The 19762-nt window shown below is 37.6% G+C and overlaps 1 protein-coding gene and 1 pseudogene across 12 annotated transcripts in view; both read left to right on the top strand.

Moving 5' to 3' along the window:
* UTRN (utrophin) overlaps positions 1-19762 on the top strand; it is a 589012-nt gene that overhangs the window by 117895 nt on the left and 451355 nt on the right. For all 12 annotated transcript variants that reach the window (XM_074397323.1, XM_074397322.1, XM_074397326.1 and 9 more), the window contains one exon: positions 10398-10459. In XM_074397323.1, the coding sequence (XP_074253424.1) occupies positions 10398-10459 (62 nt within the window). The remainder of the gene's footprint in view (positions 1-10397; positions 10460-19762) is intronic.
* Positions 5399-10389, top strand: LOC141584100 (rhomboid-related protein 4 pseudogene; annotated as a pseudogene).

The raw sequence follows: 19762 nt of genomic DNA, 5'->3' as shown, positions 1-19762 counted from the left end.
TTTTTATATCCTGTTTAATCAATGGTGGGGCATGTCTAGAAAATATCTGACCAATCCTTGTTCATTGAATGACACTGAACTCACCAGTGGAAGGATATTTCTAATATTCCAATTATGACAATTATTAAGTCACAATAGAAGCACATTTCTCACATTTGTTAGATTAATTAGTCTCTGTTGTTGATTAAAATAAAGATAACTGATGCCTTTGTAGTGGTCCACTCTGGAGTTCAGCATTTCTGATTAAATCACAACTGAACTTCTCTGGAATGTTGTCCTGGGTTGGGACAAACGTGAGCCTCCAGTGTGGTTTGCACACTGGTTTATGTGTGTCTTACTCTGACCATGGCAAGATTTTCTGGTGGTTAAGGCACCCAAGACAGCATCCTAGCTGTCTCCTTTTTTGGCTTTCCTTTCATAATTCCTCTTTTCCACTTTATAAAAGAAAGTCATACCTCTCACTCTCCCCGAATTTTACTGTGCTGCATTGCTCTGAGGCATCAAACAAGAGGACAATTTAAGAATGCAAAACAAAGAGTACTCCTTTAAAAAATTTTTAAATGGCTCGTGCCTTATTGCATCCAGGGCAAGGCTTTGTGTCCAGCTGCTGTCTATCCATCCATCCATCCATTCATCCATCCATCCATCCCTCTATCTTTGAGAATTCTGAAGTGAGATGTTATTTGCAAACACCTGTAACATGGTTTTAAAATCCAAAACCAAGTCAGACTACCCTTGTCAGAAAATAAATCTGCTTTGGCTGATTAATTTGACAGTGAGGACTAGTTTTGCCAATTAGGTACCAGAGGAGGCATTTTCTATTCATTGAATGAGATAAATTTCAACTCCTTAACACTATGCTAGAAATTACATCTTTTTAACGATTTAAATTTATGGTAAACATCAGTTGTCAACTTAAAAATGTGCATGTGCAAATTCTTTTAGAAGTTTATGAGCAAGAATGTTTGAAGATACTTACTTAAAACTAGTTTAACACAAGCATATTACGCTTTGTCTGTTGAAATCCTCTAAAGTATATTATAGACGTTATATAGGAAGGTTTAAGAAGAGAAAGAAAAGATGCAAAAAGACAATCCAGAAGAGAAATGGTAGAAAGAGACCCATGCAGTGCTTGGATTGCTGCAGGGGGCCCAGACTGGTGCAGCCAGGCAGGCTTTGTGGCTGAGAATTCCAAAATGGCTGCCTGTGTCACGACCGGTCCAGAGAAGGGTGTTAAAAAAGAATATTCAGTGATGGAGGGAGTTTTGAATGTTCAGAAAAGTAGAACAGGCAGAAGGAGGTGGGTTCTGAAAACGAAGAGGGAAAAAGAGGGGGAGAGTCTTAGCCCCAAATATTCTCCAAATGATGGGGTGTAGTAAAGAATGCTTGGCAGCTCTGTTTGAGGGGATGTTCACTGTGGCCCTTAAGGTTATCTAAACTTTTGCAGGTGTCTAATCCTGATGAGCTGGAGACACTTTCTCTTTGACCCATGAGTTTCTTATGGTTGCATTGTTTTTTAATGCTACCTAGGGACTCTCTTGTCTAGCAGAATTGAAAGACCAGTGCTTAAGCTTATGTGGGTTTTTGTTGCCTGGGTCTTGTCTATCTCAAGGTGTTGTATGGGCCCCGACACACAGAGGACTAAGTTGAAGTAAGGAAGCAAGACAAACTGTATTGCTAGTCGTTTTGATTCACTGGATTGTTGGCTTCAGAATGTTATAATTGGCTTTTACAATGCTCATTCACTGCTTGATGCTTTTCAATTTATTATTGAATTATCATATATAGGAATATATATGTGTATTAGTCTTTTTTTTTTTTTTTGCTAGTAATAAAGACATACCAGAGACTGGGTGATTTATAAAGAAAAAGATGTTTATTGGACTCACAGTTCCACGTGGCTGGGCAGGTCTCACAATTATGGTGGAAGATGAAAGGAGAGCAAAGGGTTGTCTTTCATGGCAGCAGGCACGAGAGAATAAGAGCATAATGAAAGGGGAAACCCCTTATAAAACCATCAGATCTCATGAGACTTATTCATAAGACTTACCATAAGAACTGTATGGGAGGAACCACCCCCATCCTTCCATTATCTCCCATGGGGTTTCTTCCATTACACATGGGAATTATGGGAGTTACAGTTCAAAATGGGATTTGGGTGAGGACACAGACAAACCATATCAATATGTATTATTTCACAATGTAGTTTTTATTTGACTATGATGACCCAGTGTCATGATCCTAGGAGACACATGACATACAGTGAAATGTTTCCAATATTAGCTCTATAGAAAATCATAGCATTTCTGCATGGGCATAGAGGGAGATATTTGGGTACTTAAAGTATTGTTCTCTTTTTCTTTGGATATTTTCTCCATTATTTTGTTTGAAAATTGCTGTTTCTTGGATATTACATTGTTTCATTCTATAAATTTATAAGGAATATCTGTCATTACATGGGGAACATAATAAAAGAAGTAAAGTAATTAAAATGAGAAAAATATTATTTGAATACTTAGCAGTCTTGCAAGGACATATTTTTGTTGCTATTTTGACAAGTAGAACTTGTGAGAAAGTCTGAAGGTTAAGTCACTGGAATGGTTTTTACATTCAAAATATTTTCCCCACTTTTTTTTCAGGCTTATACATCTAGAATTATATGTTAATGAAATAGTTGTTTTTTCTTGCGATTTTTGTAGACTGTAGAACATAATAGATGTTTATTTGATAATAGAAGAATTTAGTTTTGTAGAAATTTTCTTTTATAAGTTAGTTTAGCCCTGTGTCAATCAATTTAAAAAATAGTTTTCTCTTTTCTCTTCATGACAGTGACCCATATAGCTATGACTAATTCAGTCTCCTAAATAATCTCTCCTTGTTCTATGACATTTCAAGCAATTTTAATGAAAATATTCATTCCAGGACAAAAAATCCAAAGTGAAGTGTTTATATGTAAGGTTTGCAGTCTCTAGCTCCATAAATGGAATCTGTTTTTCTGCATTTGCAACACGTATAATATGGTTGATAGAAAAGATGGTGAGTTTTTTTTTTTCAAAATATATTTCTAGAGGAAAAATGTCAAATAGTGTTAGATGCCTGTTAAATCTTAGAAACAGTCTTTCAGGTTAAGTTTAGCAGCTCTAGAAAGCAAAAGTAGTAAAACATTAAAGCTTGAGTTTGTTGAAAAGAAAATAGGTTAAGAAGTAAATAAATTTAGATGTTGGTCAGGAATTAATGGTTACATTTAATTCTGAAAATAATTCTTTCAAGAGTAGACCAATTATTTGGCAATATTGCATGGATTAAATGTGAAAAAAGCAATTTCTGAACCCCAGCTACTGGGGTTAAGGTTTGCATGCTGTTAAACTTGAACTCATTCAGGAAGTCTTCAGGATGTCTCTAAGTTGGGGGTTTTGTTTGGTAGTTTCTATGTTTTTAAAAGTCAGCCTTAAACTAGGGCGACTATACATTTTTTTAAAAAAGGAAAGTAACAAATGTTAGTGAGGATATGGAGAAATTGGAACTCTCACGCATTATGGTGAAAGTATAAATGATGCAGCCACTATGGGAAATAGTTTATTGGTTCCTCAAAAATTGAAACATGGAATTACCATGTATTAACCTAACAATTTCACTCCTACATCTATATCCAAAGGAACTGAAATTGGGAACTGAAACAGATACTTGTACACCAGTGTTCACTGCAGCATGGCACTTAATAGTCAAAAAGTGATCAGCTAGTGTTTGTCTTTAGAGTAATAGATAAAGAAACTGTAGATTATACATGCAATGCAAAACTTTTTACCCTTAAAAAAGAATGCACTTCCAATACAAGCTACAACATGGATGTTGTGTACATTACATAATGTTGAAAACATTGTGCTAAGTGAAATAAACCAGACCCAAAAGGACAAATATTGTATGATTCCAATACTTTAGATATAACATATCTAAAATAGGCAAATGCATAGAGACTGAAAGTAGATTAGCTACTACCAGGGGTTGGCAGGAGTAGGGACATATTGCTTAGTGATTGCAGGGTTTCTGTTTAGTGTGATGAAAAAGTTTTGGGAATAGATAATGGTTATGGTTGTATAACATTGTAGATATAACTAATGCCACTGAACTGTATGATTTAAAATGGCTAAAATCATAAATGTTGTTATATATTTTTTACCACAATTAAAAAATCTATTAGTATGCCAAAAATGATTGAATTATAAACTTTAAATGGATGAATTATATTAAAGGTGAATTTAAATGGGTAAATTGTATGGCAGGTGAGTTGTATGGTAGGTGTATGGGTGAATTGTATGGTAGGTGAATTTTATACCTCCATAAAATAGTTTTTAAAAAAGAGGCAGTCTTGTTAGTAGGAGGAGAGCTGGGTAAGGAGACATGGATCCGGATTTGACTTACGGCACCATCCAACTTGGTGTCATGGGGGCTAAGCCCCTGACCTCTCTGGTCACAGGACAGGATCCAGTCAGGCATTCTTTTATATACTTCCTGCTCCTATCCTCTGTGGCTCCGTAATAGTAAGGTGGATAGTTTTGGTGGGTTAAGTTGGTTCTCAGCTGGAACAAATAAGTCCTTCTGATGCTGAAAATGGTGTAAATTCCAAATGCAGTCCACATGTGGCTATAGATGTTCCAGAATCCCAGGGCTCCCTAATTGCCTTCAGTTTTGGGCGGAGTGGATGGGTCATTGGGTCATGCTAGCACAGCATGTGCTTGCTTAAGGAGGTTGACTTTTTTTCAAACAATCTCTATATTCTTTCAAGAACATTTTTACAGCATATATTTTAACTCCATCCCCTTCTTCTTTTTTATGAATACAGTTTTCAAGATTGAAAACTTCCTGAAATTTGGATTATCTTAGCCTTATTTCGACATCATTATATGTTATAACCCTCTGTGTTTTCTTGTAGATACACAATTATATTAAACATACTCTTTTTTTGTCAGATGTTGAGTCTGAGGCTGAAATGAAGAGGTATTGATTAGGCTTATTCTGTTTAGAAATGCCCTTCCCATCTTTGCATGAACCATACTTAGTATCTATTTTTCAAGATATATTTTATGGCCTTCTTTTTTCCATTAAACTCTGTTTAACCTCCTCCTTCATGAAAATGCACTGAACACAGGCTCCATAGTCAGTTAGACCGGGTTCTGTTTGTGGCCCAGCATTCGCTGCGTGGGTGATGCAGGACAGTTCATTTAACTTCTGCCTCAGGCTCCTCCTTTGACAAGTGGAGTTATTTTCTTTTTCCTTCTCACTTCTGCCATTTCTACCTCTCCCTGCCTTAGGGCGGAGAAAGTTACCAGCAAAAAAGACTGGCAGCATTGCCTGCTCTCTCCCGCTCACCATTGCTGATGATTGACGATTGTATTTCAATTTGGCATCTGTGCTCTGGAAAGGAATAATCTGGAAAGAAGTCTGAGAAGCAGATGGTTTACCTGTGCCGTCATCACATTTTCCCTACTCCCCGGGGTGGTGTACCGGCTCTAATGTTTGGATGAACCTGGCTTTGGAAGGAACTGTGCTTTAGATTTTCCCAGGAGTTTTGTTTACTTTCAAGGTTCTTAACAACCATCATTGCCCTGGAGGCTTCGTCAACATTTTGGGCTTCCTTGTACTCAACGGATTTGCTTGTTGGGCCACACTTGTGCCTTTTCATCTATTCTCACCAGGGACTTCCTTCGCTGGGCATCTGGCTGGGTTTCTTATTGTATTAATGCATATTCAGGAGCCTCTGAAGAATATCATAGAAGCATATGCAGGCATTTTTTCCCTCTAATTATTGGTTATCCAGGACAGTGATACTGCTTCAATTGTTCAGGCCAGTCTGGATATCAGGATCATCATCTGTGAGGCAGGGCAGGTTATTACGAAGAAGCACCCAGGAACTATGATATATACACAGCAGGACTGAAAGAAGAGGAACAGCTGGAGAGAGCATTAAGTGCGAGTCTCTGGGACTGAGGAAATACCAGAAATAGCCCACCGCCCTGAGGGTTTCTTCTCTCAGAAGAAATGAGACTCTAACGGCTTCGGCTTCACAGGTTTAATAGTCAGCGAGGTGGCACAGCATCTTGGGAAGATGTGGTCCACTTGTATTGTTATTACCCATCAGATTCATTCCCCATGTATCCAGTTTACCGTAAACTAAAGCAAAGTATATCATTAAAAAAAAAATCAACTTGTTTTTAGCATTTTGCAGAGTGAAGTGAAAGTCTGTTTTAAATGAGGTTTTTAGCTTTAATAACTTCAATGTTGAAATGTGGCAAACTCGCAGAAATATCATTTGAAATGTTAACTATCTAAACTTCTTGTATGCTTAGGTAGTTTTGACAATTCTGAAGACTACGTTTTTAATTTTAGCTTTTTTTAGGTTCTCTGAAGATGTCAGATTTTGACGGCAACTCAGGGAGGTTAAACACTCTGTATGACAGCGCTCTGTCTCCCGTGGCTTTGCTTCTTTGCCTACATATTTATAATATTTTACAGATTATTATATAATATTTATGATTTCCATTTGACATTTTAACACATATTGTTTGAATAAATAATTAGTGTTGTTCAGAGACCAGTGAATTGGCTATGATGAAACAGGATAATGTAATGGCATAACTAAGTTTGAGTGGCAGACTGATATTTAGGGTGATTCACATGTAGGGCCCACAAAAAGAGGAAATGAGAGTGTGGTCTGAAATGCTTTTTTGGCTTCCAAAATAATCATCTTTGCTAATGAGAAATTGGCTTTCGAGGGTGTGTTAAATTTTGTGTTGGTCAAAGAGGCCCTAATAAAATCAATCCAAGTTTGAAATCATCCAGCAAGACATTTCTTTCTTGGTTAAAGGTCTAGGTGCTTCTTTTCTGAATAGCTGCACTTTATGGAACTCATATTAGGTTAGTGCCAGCCAATTGGACACTCTTAAATTGCTTTGAAAGGTGTACTAGAGGATGATGCTTTCTCTCTGATAACAGTAGAGTCTTAGAGGTGATTTGTGTGCTTTTATAGGGGAAACAACTCCTAATTTCTCTGCCACATTTTCAGTTTAGGATTTAAATTGAGATTTGTTGTTACCTTCTGCTAAAACAGTTTTCGAAATGCATTTGAGCTGGTAAAGTGAAAACACTTTTACACCAGTTTTCTTGAAGATTTATCAAGCAGTTTTGTTGATGTGCCTTGCTTTACTTTTTTTTAACCTATCACAGAAATAAAATTCCAGGCGAGGCAGCAGCAAAGGTCTCTTTGGATCTGTGTGAGCATGTCAAAAGCATTTTAAGAAGAGCAAAATATTTAGAGGAAGAATTTGGAAAAGCAGCCTTAAGGGATTTAACACATTTTTCTTCTTCTAATTCAGTCTCGTGTTCATCCCCCTAATGGAGAAAGGTCATTAATGGATAAGATTTGCTAAGCCAGCAAAGGCTTCCAGAAACGAAATGGTTTTCAAAAATTCAAATGTAAGGAAAACACTAGTTTGAATTCGGAAACTTGAAAGAATACATTTAGAGAAGGTGTATATTCAGTGTAACTTATACTTATTCATTTAATATTATACATGTATATTTATAATCAAGTTGCAAGTTTGTTGTATGCTTACCTGTTTTTGTTTTGGAGAAGTTAAAATAACGAATTGACTTGATAATGAAGATGGGACTAATTTGAGACTGTGGAAGTTCTGTATAAATTTTTAGGCAGACAAAATGGCTGATCAGAATAGCATGACGGATTTTTAGTTGTCCTATTACCAGTTTGCTAGTTTATTTTTACCTGCCCAAGATCTGGGCCAAGATTGTTCATCTTAGTTGTTGTGATGTGGAGGTTAGTAAGTGTGTCAGATTTATTACATTTCAGTCTCTTAATTGAAAAGCCACAGGCAAATTCTTGTTCTTTTACTGAATTCCTGTCTAGTAGAAAATAAGTATGTGTGTGTGTCTGTAAAAAGGAAAATGCAAACTAGTCTTTGAAATATGTACCCCCCATTTCCCCATGTTTAACTGCATCAAGAAATTGAATGCAGATGTGTGTTTATAAACTTTGAAGTATTTTTGAAACATTTGGTTGTTAGAAAATTTATTGTTTAAAGACAAATAACTTATCTGGTACTTAGATTCATAATCTGACATTGATTTGACCCGTAAAATAAAGACTATTGTTGAAACATGATCTTATTCATTCTTATAAACATAAGAATGGGAATCCATAAATTTGATTTCATTGTATTTGAGATAAAATGGAAAGATTATTATCATCTGATAAGGTAATATATATCTGGGGAGAAACCTACATAGTATTAGATATTTTAATATGTTTTTGAAATAAGAAAGTTAAATGCTCTAGAATAGGTTAAGAAAATGTAAAATGTGGTAAGATTTCTCTCTTAGAATTTTTTCCATTTTTAAGGCCTCAAATTCTTAAGTTGTGTGAATGTTATCAAAAGATAGCTTAGTACTTATTTATGATCTTTCTGTATGTTTTATTCATGGGATTAAATAAAAGTGAATATAACAAGATTTATAAAAGTAGATCCTTTTTAAGCTAGTGGCACAAATAATTGGATTTTCTAAATGCCATGAACACTGATATTTAATATGAAATTCATTTTGGTGAGGCTGGTATAGCGCCTTCTTTGGTTGATGTGTGCTGGTAGCCTTGTATTCTGAGTATAATCTCAGCTGTGTCCATCTTGGATGTGAAGGTGATAAAGGCTCAGACATTCAGTGTGTAAGCAAGTTCTCTTGGTTAATAAATGGCTTATGTGACCTTGGTCAGATAATATAAAGCTTGAAATAGGGGTTGTTACTGTCTTTGCTGTCCTTTCTTGAGAGAAGGTCACCTCTCAGCACCATTAACATCAAGGAGTTTCTTAAACAGCAGTTTTGTTTTCTATGCCAGTTGCTCCCTTAGTGTCTTGGAGTGGGTCTCCAATTACCTTTATGGATTTGTAAAAGTGAATTTTTTTTTTTTTCTGAAGCTGCTGCTATATTTATTCTGGGAATGACCTTTTAATTACAAACTCTTCTCCCATAAGAGGGTAAGGGCAAAAGACTACACACTGGATGAAGTAGTAGGTGAATCTCCAATGATCCTAGTAGAGGTTCATGAGCAGATCTGTATTTAATGTGGAATTGGCGCTGGAGGGCCGAGCACACCTGGGTCTCCTCCATTACTGTTTTGCTGTTCCGATGTGAGAGGCAGCCTGGCAATATGAAACGTGGCACAGGAGGCAGGACACACATATGGATGGAGCCACAGCTTTCTGCACGGGTGCAGTTACTCCTTGGACAGCTTTCTGAACAACTTACAGAGATTGTCAAAATGGTGCTTTGTAGGCTTTAAGCCAAAAATGACTCTTTTACTGACTTTAATTGAAAATTGGAAAGTGATGGAAGAGAATATGATTTGAAGAGATCCAATGCATATTTATTTATCTACCTTGCTCACACTTTCACTATAATCATTATAACAACGAGCTGAACACCAGCTCTTCATCAAGTGCTTTTCATTTGTATTCACTAACCTTCAAAATACCCTTATGAGCTAGGTGTTATTTATCCCCATTTTACAGATGAGAACTGTGAGGCTAGGAGACATTATAATGATGCAAGGTCACACCATAAATGGATTGGGACACTGTCTATTTGCTCTTTTTGTTAGCCACATGGCCTCCTTTTGGCTAACCAAATCCTTTGACCCATCTTTAAAAAGTTCTAGGTGGTCAGTCTTTTAAGGTAACTTTTGATTTTTTTATGACCTGGAAAATGAATTTGTAATCAAAATCAAAATTGGTAATGGTTTTAAATTCTTCTGATTTTTCTGCCCATAAAAGTTTGTATAGATCAAGATTATTAAAATCTTATGTCAATCTTACTACAGGAAAATGGGTTACAGGATTGACCGTAAACCTTATAGTATCATTCTAGAGGGTGGAGGACCAGTATGAAGAGGGAGGAAGTCACGGATTCCTGAGTTCTTGATGGATAACTTTAATTATTGTTTTCAACATGCTGACATCTTGATTATGCTGAACTTTTACTTAAACAAAATGTAGCAGAAAGTGTTATGCATAGTAGCTGGAAAGTAAGGCCCTGATTCGATCCCATAAACCTGGATTTGGTCACCTGATGGCAGACTCCGGGGCTTTGGAGGAGACAGCCTGGTTTCTTGGGAAAGACGCCTGAGCTTCCCTCTGTTGTAGGCAGTGTTGGGCTCCATAAATGAACTGGGCAGTCATCACATTCTGGATTAGCTGCACATCATTGTGCTTCATGAGCTCTACTAATAGGACTATTTTAAACTCCCCAGGATAGAGATAACCTTATTTGGTGCTTTAATAAAGGTACAGACTCTCATACTTCTTCCTTCTCTTTCTTTTTCCATCCCACAGATGAACACAATGATGTACAGAAGAAAACCTTTACCAAATGGATAAACGCTCGATTTTCAAAGGTAACCGAGACTTTCAAAAACTTTGATGGTTCAGATGCCTCTTTCTGATTGAAGGAGTTTGGTTGGAAGTGCAGTGAATTTTCCCCAGGAAATGTCACCTAGCAGAAGTCTTCTGAGTATGCAGATACATTTATTCTTCTTTTATTCTCTTCTAAAATATGTTTAAATGGAAATTCTTGTGTATATAGTTTATGTGATGTTACTGACTTTTGCCTGGCCTTCTCCAGATATCTAAGGCAACAGTGAGCTGCTTTCGATTCTGTGAATCCTGGGTACATCTAGGAAATGAGCATATCATTGGGAAAATTTTTGTGTTCACTTAGGTAAGAGGATGATAATTTAATTTTGCCTGGTTAAAACCAAATGTTATCATTCAGGCAGTCTTTCTACCCTGTCAAAAGTATTTATGGATTTTTATTCTTGTGGATGTGGCTAATAATATTTATCTGCCTTTTGGGTTTTCTTTTCTTGTGTACTTTGTTAATTTCCTCCCAAAGATCTGTTCTTAGCATTTCTAAACATTTAGAGCGTAATCATTGCTTTGATCAATGGTTTTTCTTAGGGGCAGAGCATGCTGAAGAGAGGAATTGGCAGTGTTATTTTCAAATCTGGTCTAATATGATTATCTATTAGTTATTGGTGTTGGAATTTTGTGCACTAAGCCCGAGGTGGGAGGAGAGTTTTTAGGGGAACGGATTGTGTAGGACTCTAGTATAGCAAGATGAAAAACAGAGGTTTCTCAGAGAAACACTGTTGTGATCTTTTAAATAATATAAAAGCTATTTTATTTAAGAGTTGCTCTTCAAAATTTCCTGTTTGAGGTAGTTGTAAAGGTCAGGGAGACAAACGATGGTATTTCTTGGGGAAAAGTGAGGATATCTTAAGGTTACTTCAAGTAGCAGCATAGTTTAAAAAGTGCTCCACATCCCAGTATTTATAGTTGATTATTTGATTTCACTGCCTCTTAGGCTTTACAAGTTTATCTTGAGGCATATTTTATCTTGCCTGTGAGTATGTAAGGAATGTGGAAACTGACTTTGACAGAAGGGTTAAAAATATAGAGAATTAGAGCACAAAGGTGCTTGCGTAATTGGCAGTTTTATATGTGTAGGATTATTCCAAAGCAGATGCAGGTGTGTTTTGGTAAATTTTAATTTGTTTTACTCCAGAGACAGAGGTAACATATGTGCATCTCGGGTTTGACATTAATAAAAACTTTTGAACTATTCATCTGCATGGGACCATTTTCCAGAGAATGTAGTTTTAGCAACTGGGAGTCTGGATATGAGGTGTTTTATTCCAGTGGTCTCATGATTGCTCATATAAGTAAGATTATTCATCCTGATTATTCATGAGGATAACACGGTAATTGTTTAGATAGAAGAAGTGAAGCAGTTTTTAGCAGCTTAATTTAGTCTTTGGGGAAGAATTGCCTTAGAACTAATTTTGAAGATTGTTTTGAAAGGATTGTAGACTTCATAGACCTAAGTTTGTAAAGCATTTGAAACCGGGTAAATTACTTTGTACCTACTTATGAAAATGGAGAGAAATAGGCAGTAATGGGACATGGGAAGGGTTTGCAGAGGAAGAGAGATGACAATTGAGAAAGGATAATTGAAAGGAAATTTCTCAGTACATCTCTAAAAAGACCTTGAATAAAGTAAAATCTGGTTGTAGCAGACTAGTTTATTAAAGGAACTTGATATTTAAATTTGTACATTTATAATGTCTATTATTTTGTAATCTAAATGGGGGCTTTAAGTCCCATGTAAATTGTTTGCCCTGGGATGTTTATATTTCTTGCCAAGATACTAGAATAGACTTGGTAATTTTTATCATTTATGGTAAAAGTTATAGTTACGGAAACTAACTCAGAAGCTTTTTAGCTAAAAAGCTTCTATGTTAGCGTTTGGAGATGGTGTTTGGAGAAAAACTACCAAAAGTGCAATGACGCTGACAACTTTAATTTCATCTAACAAGAAATCAACCTGGAAGGAACTTACCTGAGAAATGATGACTATCTGGAGATGGGAGGCTCATGGCAGTGACACTACATATCCACATTGTTTTTTCTTTCTTTTGTCTGTCTTAAGACCCTAAGTTGGATTGCTTCCAGTTGGGGATAGTGGAAGAGGGAGTAATGGATTTCTAGACTGGGAGATTTCCTCAGACTCCCATGTGGCTTAACCCTTGCTGAGCTGGGGAAAGGCTGTATGCATGCCTGGCATTACTAGGTAATGCAGGGGCTAGAACAAGAAACAAAAATCCCATTGAAGCAAATGAATTCTGTTTCATTTTTCCATGTTTTTTGGTACATTGTGGTGGGCTTTAAAATAGAATTTTTCATTGGGTCCACTATTTCCCTAAAGTGTGGGTCCCTAAACAGAGCAATAGGGCCCCTGTGCTGAGAAATCCAAACAGACACTGATGGAATCTTCTGCCTTTTAGGAATTTGTCTTAAAACAGACATTTGTGTGGCTGTTTCCCTTGTGGCCTCCTCCTCATCAAAAATCTCAGTCAAACACCGAGTCTTACGAATTCCAATACCTACATATATTCCAAATTGTTTGCTTACAATTTGGAATACATTTTTAGTGACACCTCTCTTTTCCAAGTCATTGTTATTGGTATTAAAAAAAATGGTGAGAGACTTTATAATGGGTAATAAAGAATAGTGGGTGTCCTGTTAGCTCAGGCATCTGAATTATTTCTGCTTTGAATTATTTTGAGCTACTTTACAACTGTGTAAGTTGTGGAAAGTAGGTAACAATGCAAATGATTCTTATCCATAAACATGAAAATTATTTGGAAAGCAATTAATTATTGTTCCTTGGATAGACCAGTATTTGCATCTAGTGCAAATCTGTTTCAGTTTTCCTTTTTCTTGTATAAAACGTGTTTTTAAAAATTTTCCTTTGAACTGGTTGTAACACCTTACTGGGTCCCTCATTAATGAATGAATGAATTAGAGTCTTTGACACACATTATTATCACATTGGTTTGAGAGTCATGACTTTACCTTGTTTGAAAATTATCCTTGAATACATGGACCACTGTGATAATCTGCTAATTGGTTCTTCCGTTCCATGCTCCACCTGCTCCATCTTCTCTTCCTTCCCCCCGCCCCCCGAGACGCAGTCTTGCTCTGTCACCCAGTCTGCAGTGCAGTGGTGCAATCTTGGGTTACTGCAGCCTCCACCTCCCAGGTTCCAGCAATTCTCCTGCCTCACCCTCCCTAGTAGCTGGGATACTGGTGCGTGCCACCACACCTGGCTAATTTTTAGTAGAGTATTTTTAGTAGGGAAGGGGTTTCGTCATGTTGGCCGGGCTGGTCTCAAACTCCTGACCTCAAATGATCTGCCTGCCTCGGCCTTCCAAAGTGCTGGGATTACAGGCATGAGCCACCACACTTGGCCTCCCTTTCTATTTTCAAGAGAGCAGCCACAGTGTTCCTAAAAGGTAAACCTGAATACCTTTTTCTCTTTTGTAAGCTCTTTCATTGGTTGCCCATTGTCCTTTTTTTAAAAAAAATTAAAAATTAAAATTGTGCATATTTTAGGTATGTAGTATGATGTTTGGTCTTATTTGACTTTTAAGGCTCTAAATAGCTGCCTCCCCAGTCTACTCCTAATTTTACTTTACTCTCGCTCCCGCATTATGCTCCAGCCACGTTGTCTGTGCTTACCATCCCTATGGGCCCTCCCTGGCCTTTGCACACACTCCTTCCTCTGCCTCTTCCTGGCCAGCTCCTACCCTTCCTTCTTGCCTGAGCTTAAATGTGGCTTTCTCAAGGATCTCTTTTCTGAGTTCCCAGCCTACGGTAGATAAGCTCCGTACTCTCAAAGTGTTATGATTTGAAGCAATTGCCGTAACTGTCATTTAAATAGTTGCCAGTCTCCTTTCCTAGGTAGGCGGAAGTTCCGTGGGTACAGGGACTGTCTATTTGCTCATTGGCATAATTTTGGCATTTAGTAGGTACCTAATAAAGTATTTCTAGGCTTAATAAATGACAATGACATAGACCTACCTTGAATACGCCTTACTCCATATGTTCATGAGCCACTTGGGGATGGTTGTACTGGAAGGACAAAGGAGTAGAGTTTAGGGTGGAGTGCAACATGGCATGAATTGTGCTATGTCCTGGGTATCAATACAATGCGTCAGGGCTTTTGCTGAATTATTCACAAAAATAAACAAATCCAACTATTCAAACTTTCCCTATTTGCCTGATTTCTTGGAGTTTTGCTGCAGTGATTGGTAAATAACCACTTGGACTTAAGGCATATTATTTTTTTATTTACCCAATACAATTCTTCACATAGGATCTAACAGCTAAATTCACTATGAAAGAAAATGATACTTAAAAGCCAGTTTAATTTTTTTTTAAATTGTACTTTAGGTTCTGAGGTGCAGAAGCTAAAGTGCAGACCATGCAGGACTGTTGCACAGGTACACACATGGCAAGGTGGTTTGCTGCCTCCAGCCCCCATCACCTATGTCTAGCATTTCGCCCCATGTTATCCCTCCTCAACCTCTCCTCTCCCCTCTCTCCTTCGCCTAGTCCCCGCCAACACACTCCAGTGTGTGATGCTCCCCTCCCTGTGTCCACGTGTTCTCATTGTTAAACACCCGCCTATGAGTGAGAGCATGTGGTGTTTGGTTTTCTCTTCTTGTGTCAGTTTGCTGAGAATGATGGTTTCCAAATTCATCCATGTCCCTATGAAGAACATGAACTCATCCTTTTTTTTGTGACTGCATAGTATTCCATGGCATGTATGTGCCATGTTTTCTTTATCCAGTCTATCATTGATGGGCATTTGGGTTGGTTCCAGGTCTTTGCTATTGTAAACAGTGTTGCAATGAACATATGTGTGCATATATCTTTATAATAGATTGATTTATCATCCTTTGGGTATATACCCAGTAACAGGCTTCCTGGGTCAAATGGAATTTTTATTTCTAGCTCCTTGAGGAATTGCCATACTGTCTTCCACAGTGGTTGAACTAATTTGCACTCTTACCCTCTTGATAAGGGATTTGGTAAATAACTTGAGAATATTGAGTAATATCAGTCTAAAACCAGCTTTTCATTTGTAACTGTATATGAATATACAGTAGCCAAGACAGTGCTTACTCTAAATATATATCCTTTTTGCTGCAAATTCTTGTTAACATATCATAGAGTATAAAGTGCTTTGGAATTCAAGTATCCTGAGAAGTCATAGTGTAAATTATGGAGTTGGGATTTATAAAAGTTATGAAGAGCTCAGAAAAAGTGATTATCTAAAAAAAGCTAAAAATTAGGAAATTAAATGTTTATTCCTGGATGTCCTGCTCATTTATTTATGACCTCAGGCAAATTATTAGTCAATTTTTTCAGGTCACTTGGTCTACATTTCTATAGCCATAAAATACAATTCATCATTATTTTTTAAAGACTGTCTTTTTTTTTCTCTTTCTCTTTTTGAGACTGTAACCACTGCCTCCTGGGTTCAGGAGATTCTCCTGCCTTAGCCTCCCAAGTAGCTGGAACTACAGGTGCCTGCCACCATGCATGGCTGAGTTTTTTTTATTTTTAGTAGAGACAGGGTTATCTCCATATTGGCCAGGCTGATCTCAAACTTCTGACTTTGTGATCCTCTAGCCTAGGACTCACAAACTGCTGGGATTACAGGCGTGAGCTACTGTGCCTGGCCACAATCGATCATTACTACCTGTCTTATATCATGAAGAAGTATTGAGGCATTGCTGTGAAATGTATAGGAGATAATTACTTAGGAATGCAAAATAAAAACCCTATCAGGTACCTCGAATTTGTGATAGTCTTGATCTATGCCATTCATACGAACAGAAAAGGGAAAAGCATTGACTCATTAAGCCCATGTTCTTCCACTGGGTAGCGTGTACGACTTGAGTGTTATGCCCCTTCTACATTTCAGAGCCTCTGGTTTGTTAGCCAGCTGGTCTCCCAAGGGAGGCAGCAAAGGCTTCATTGCTTTCCTGTTGGGAAATTTGTTCTGACTTTGAGCTTGCATTTTCTTTGGCTGACTTTCAAAGCTGCTCATCCAGCAGAGCTGAAAACATACAAATTGCAGAAGTTCTTTTATCAATTTGGTGAGACGGTTCTCTAAAGAGGCTTCACAAATAAAGGTTAGGTAGAAAATATGCAAACTTTAAAATGCTGAACTTGAGTTTGTGTCAATTTCTGCTTTTCTCTTTTCTAAGACACAGATGAGCCAAGTTTTCATGTAAGTTACAGTTCCAAACTTGAAATTCAAATTGATAGAACTTAAGAGAGGAAAGCTAGGAAGTATTTTTTATGGATTTCAATATGGAGAGCTATTAAGATGCTTTCCTTTAGGAGACAGTGAGACATTGCTTTTAGATATTGCTTTTCTACTGTTTTCATGTTGGAAGTTAATGATCACTAAAATAGGGAGTGGGAAAAGTCGTGAAGGGAGATTTGTACAGGAGATGCAATAAAAGCAGGCCCAGCCCTTTTCCACCTCCAGATGTTCAGTCTTCTCTTTAGTACTATAAAAAGGCTGACAGGCTTCCTGTGTGAAGATAAATATCACCTATAGTAGAGGCTTGAACTTGAAGAGTTGAACATTGGGTCTGCCATTGGTTTATTTCATGAGTATACGTTTGGCAACTCAACTGGTTATTTTAGGACACATTCAAGTGGTTCTTTAAAAAGAAATGTGGATTTGTATCTATTCACTACTTACTCTAAAATGCAAACAAAAAATATGCTCCATATTCTTAAACACCAGCTTCCAGATATACTTGGGCTGTACTTAATGCAAGCTGTCTTGTTGCTGCTGTTTGTTTTGTTTTTATTCAATTTGATTTTTTAAAATTTGATTTTTGTCTCAAAATTATACTTGCAAAATGAACTTCACCTTGTTTAAAACTAAAAGCAAGGGATTGAGATTAAAACTGTGAAGTATTATTTAATATGCTGTGCTTTGTACATATTGAGTATTTAATAAAGGATTTTGATTCGGCCTATTGGTATTCATAATTGTGAAGCAAATTTGGTTGTCTTTGTAATTGATGATCAGTTTAGAATTGGTCAGCTAAGAGGAAGTGACTTTTCACCCTTCACCGAAGAAGTGAGCGGTACCACCTTCCTTGTGCTTCTCCATTTAGCCTCCTGTGACACCACCATCTCTGGCTTCAGAGATGGGCTCTGGTGGTACAGGGAAGTGGGGGCATATGCCAGGATGGTCAGTAAGCCATCAAGAGCGGATTGCTGAGAGGTGGTTGTTGAGGAGAGAGAAGTTCTCTCTATAACACAAAGCAAGGAGACACTGGACCCATTTCCAGCTTTACCTGGCCTGGGAAGCTTTTAGCTGCAGTCACCACAGGTGGCCATCCACCAGCCATGAGGGGAGTCAGACTTGGGGGAAAGCTGACTGTTTTTTTTGTTGTTGTTGTTATTATCTGTTGGAGAAATAAAAAACTCTGCCAACACTGGAGCCCCTGGGTACCAACCTAGAATACAGAGAAATGACAGTTTACAATTATGTCTGGTTAAGTGCATGCAGACAATTGGCTAAAGACTACAAATTCTTCGCAGAATTTCACACAAATATGCAGTAAAGTGGGAGAAAGAACAATGAACATTTGTCTCTGTGAGAGACAACTAGATGTGCCTTGTGATGGTCTCTCGTCCACCTCCTGAACAACTGTGTTTAAGTGACCTTGGAAAACTGGAGACTGGATTTATCTATTTCCTGACCAAAAAATTGGGCCTATTTTGTTTTAAGGAGACGCCCTAAGGGAAGAGAAGGAGCAGTGTAGCTGCCTCTTTTTTATATATATTGAACAAAGGAAATTTGGTGTTATTTACCATTACATTATCAGTATCAGTGCCATTACCAGCACCTCACACTAGTTCCATGGAAGCCTGTCTTTTGAGGGACTATGTTCTTCTAACATTCTACTGTATTGCCAGTTGTGTATACGTAGAATAAGCTGTATTGTTTCCTGAGCTGGCCTTCAGACCTTGCCTGGTATGCATGTGGAGTCAGAGCTTTTTATTTATTTACTTTATTTCCATAGGTTTTTGGGGAAACAGGTGGTGTTTGTACATGAGTATGTTTCTTAGTGGTGACTCAGTGAGATTTTGTTGCACCCATCACCCAAGCAGTATACATTGTACCAAATTTTAGAATTGTATCCCTCACCCCACTCCCACCCTCCCCCATCACCCCCCAGTCTCCAAAGTCCATTGTGTCAAGTGCCTTTGCATCCCCACAGCTTAGCTCCCACTTAGGAGTCAGAACATACGATGTTTGGTTGGCAATTTCCGAGTTACTTCACTTAGAATAATGGTCTCCAGTTTCATCCAGGTTGCTGCAAATGGCATTATTTTGTTCCTTTTTATGGCTGAATAGTATTCCACACCACATATACATACCACAGTTTCTTTATTCACTCATTGATTGATGGGCATTGGGGGTTTCATAATTTTGCAATTGCAGATTGTTCTGCTATAAACACATGTGTGCAAGTGTCTTTTTCATGTAATGACTTCTTTTCCTCTGGGTAGATGCCCAGTAGGGGGATTATTGTTGGATTTAATGGTAGTTCTACTTTTAGTTGTTTAAGGAAGCTCCATGCTGTATTCCATAGTGGTTGTACTAGTTCACATTTCTACCAGCAGTGTAGAAGTGTTCCCTTTTCACTGCATCCTTGGCAACATCTGTTGTTTTTTGATTTTTTGATTGTAGGCATTCATACAGGTGAAAGGTGGTATCACATCATGGTTTTGATTTGCATTACCCTAATCATTAGTGATGTTGAGCATTTTTTTCATATTCTTGTTGGCCATTTGTATATCTTCTTTCGAGAATTATCTGTTCATATCCTGAGCCCATTTTTTTTATGGGATTGTTTTTTTATTTTCTTGTTAATTTGGAGTTAGAGCTTATTCAGCCTCCAGACTTCACCTGATTGTTTGTCCATGGAGTATGCTAGCGGCCCCTGCCTCTGGCCACCAGGTATCTGAGCCCCACACCTGGTTCCTTATCATCCCAGTTTTTATTATCACTATACCAGTAACTTACCAAAATCAAGGTAAGCGTTCTGTTATGAGTCTGTGTGACTTGTGATTCCCTGAAAGATATTATTTGGTTTAGCATGTGTTTCACAGTATTTTGTAGTTCTGAAGGTAGGTGCACATTTACTGATTTGGAGTGTTCACTGCACATTTACAGTAAACACTGTAAATCATTGCTCTGTAGTTAATGTAGCATACTCTGTGATGACCTGCACCATCTGTTTCTCTTGTCT

The sequence above is a fragment of the Saimiri boliviensis genome, chromosome 4 (assembly GCF_048565385.1).
Source record: "Saimiri boliviensis isolate mSaiBol1 chromosome 4, mSaiBol1.pri, whole genome shotgun sequence".
NCBI classification, from domain to species: Eukaryota; Metazoa; Chordata; class Mammalia; order Primates; family Cebidae; genus Saimiri; species Saimiri boliviensis.
Note: the sequence above shows the minus strand (reverse complement) of the source record. Positions and strands in the feature narration are given on the sequence as shown.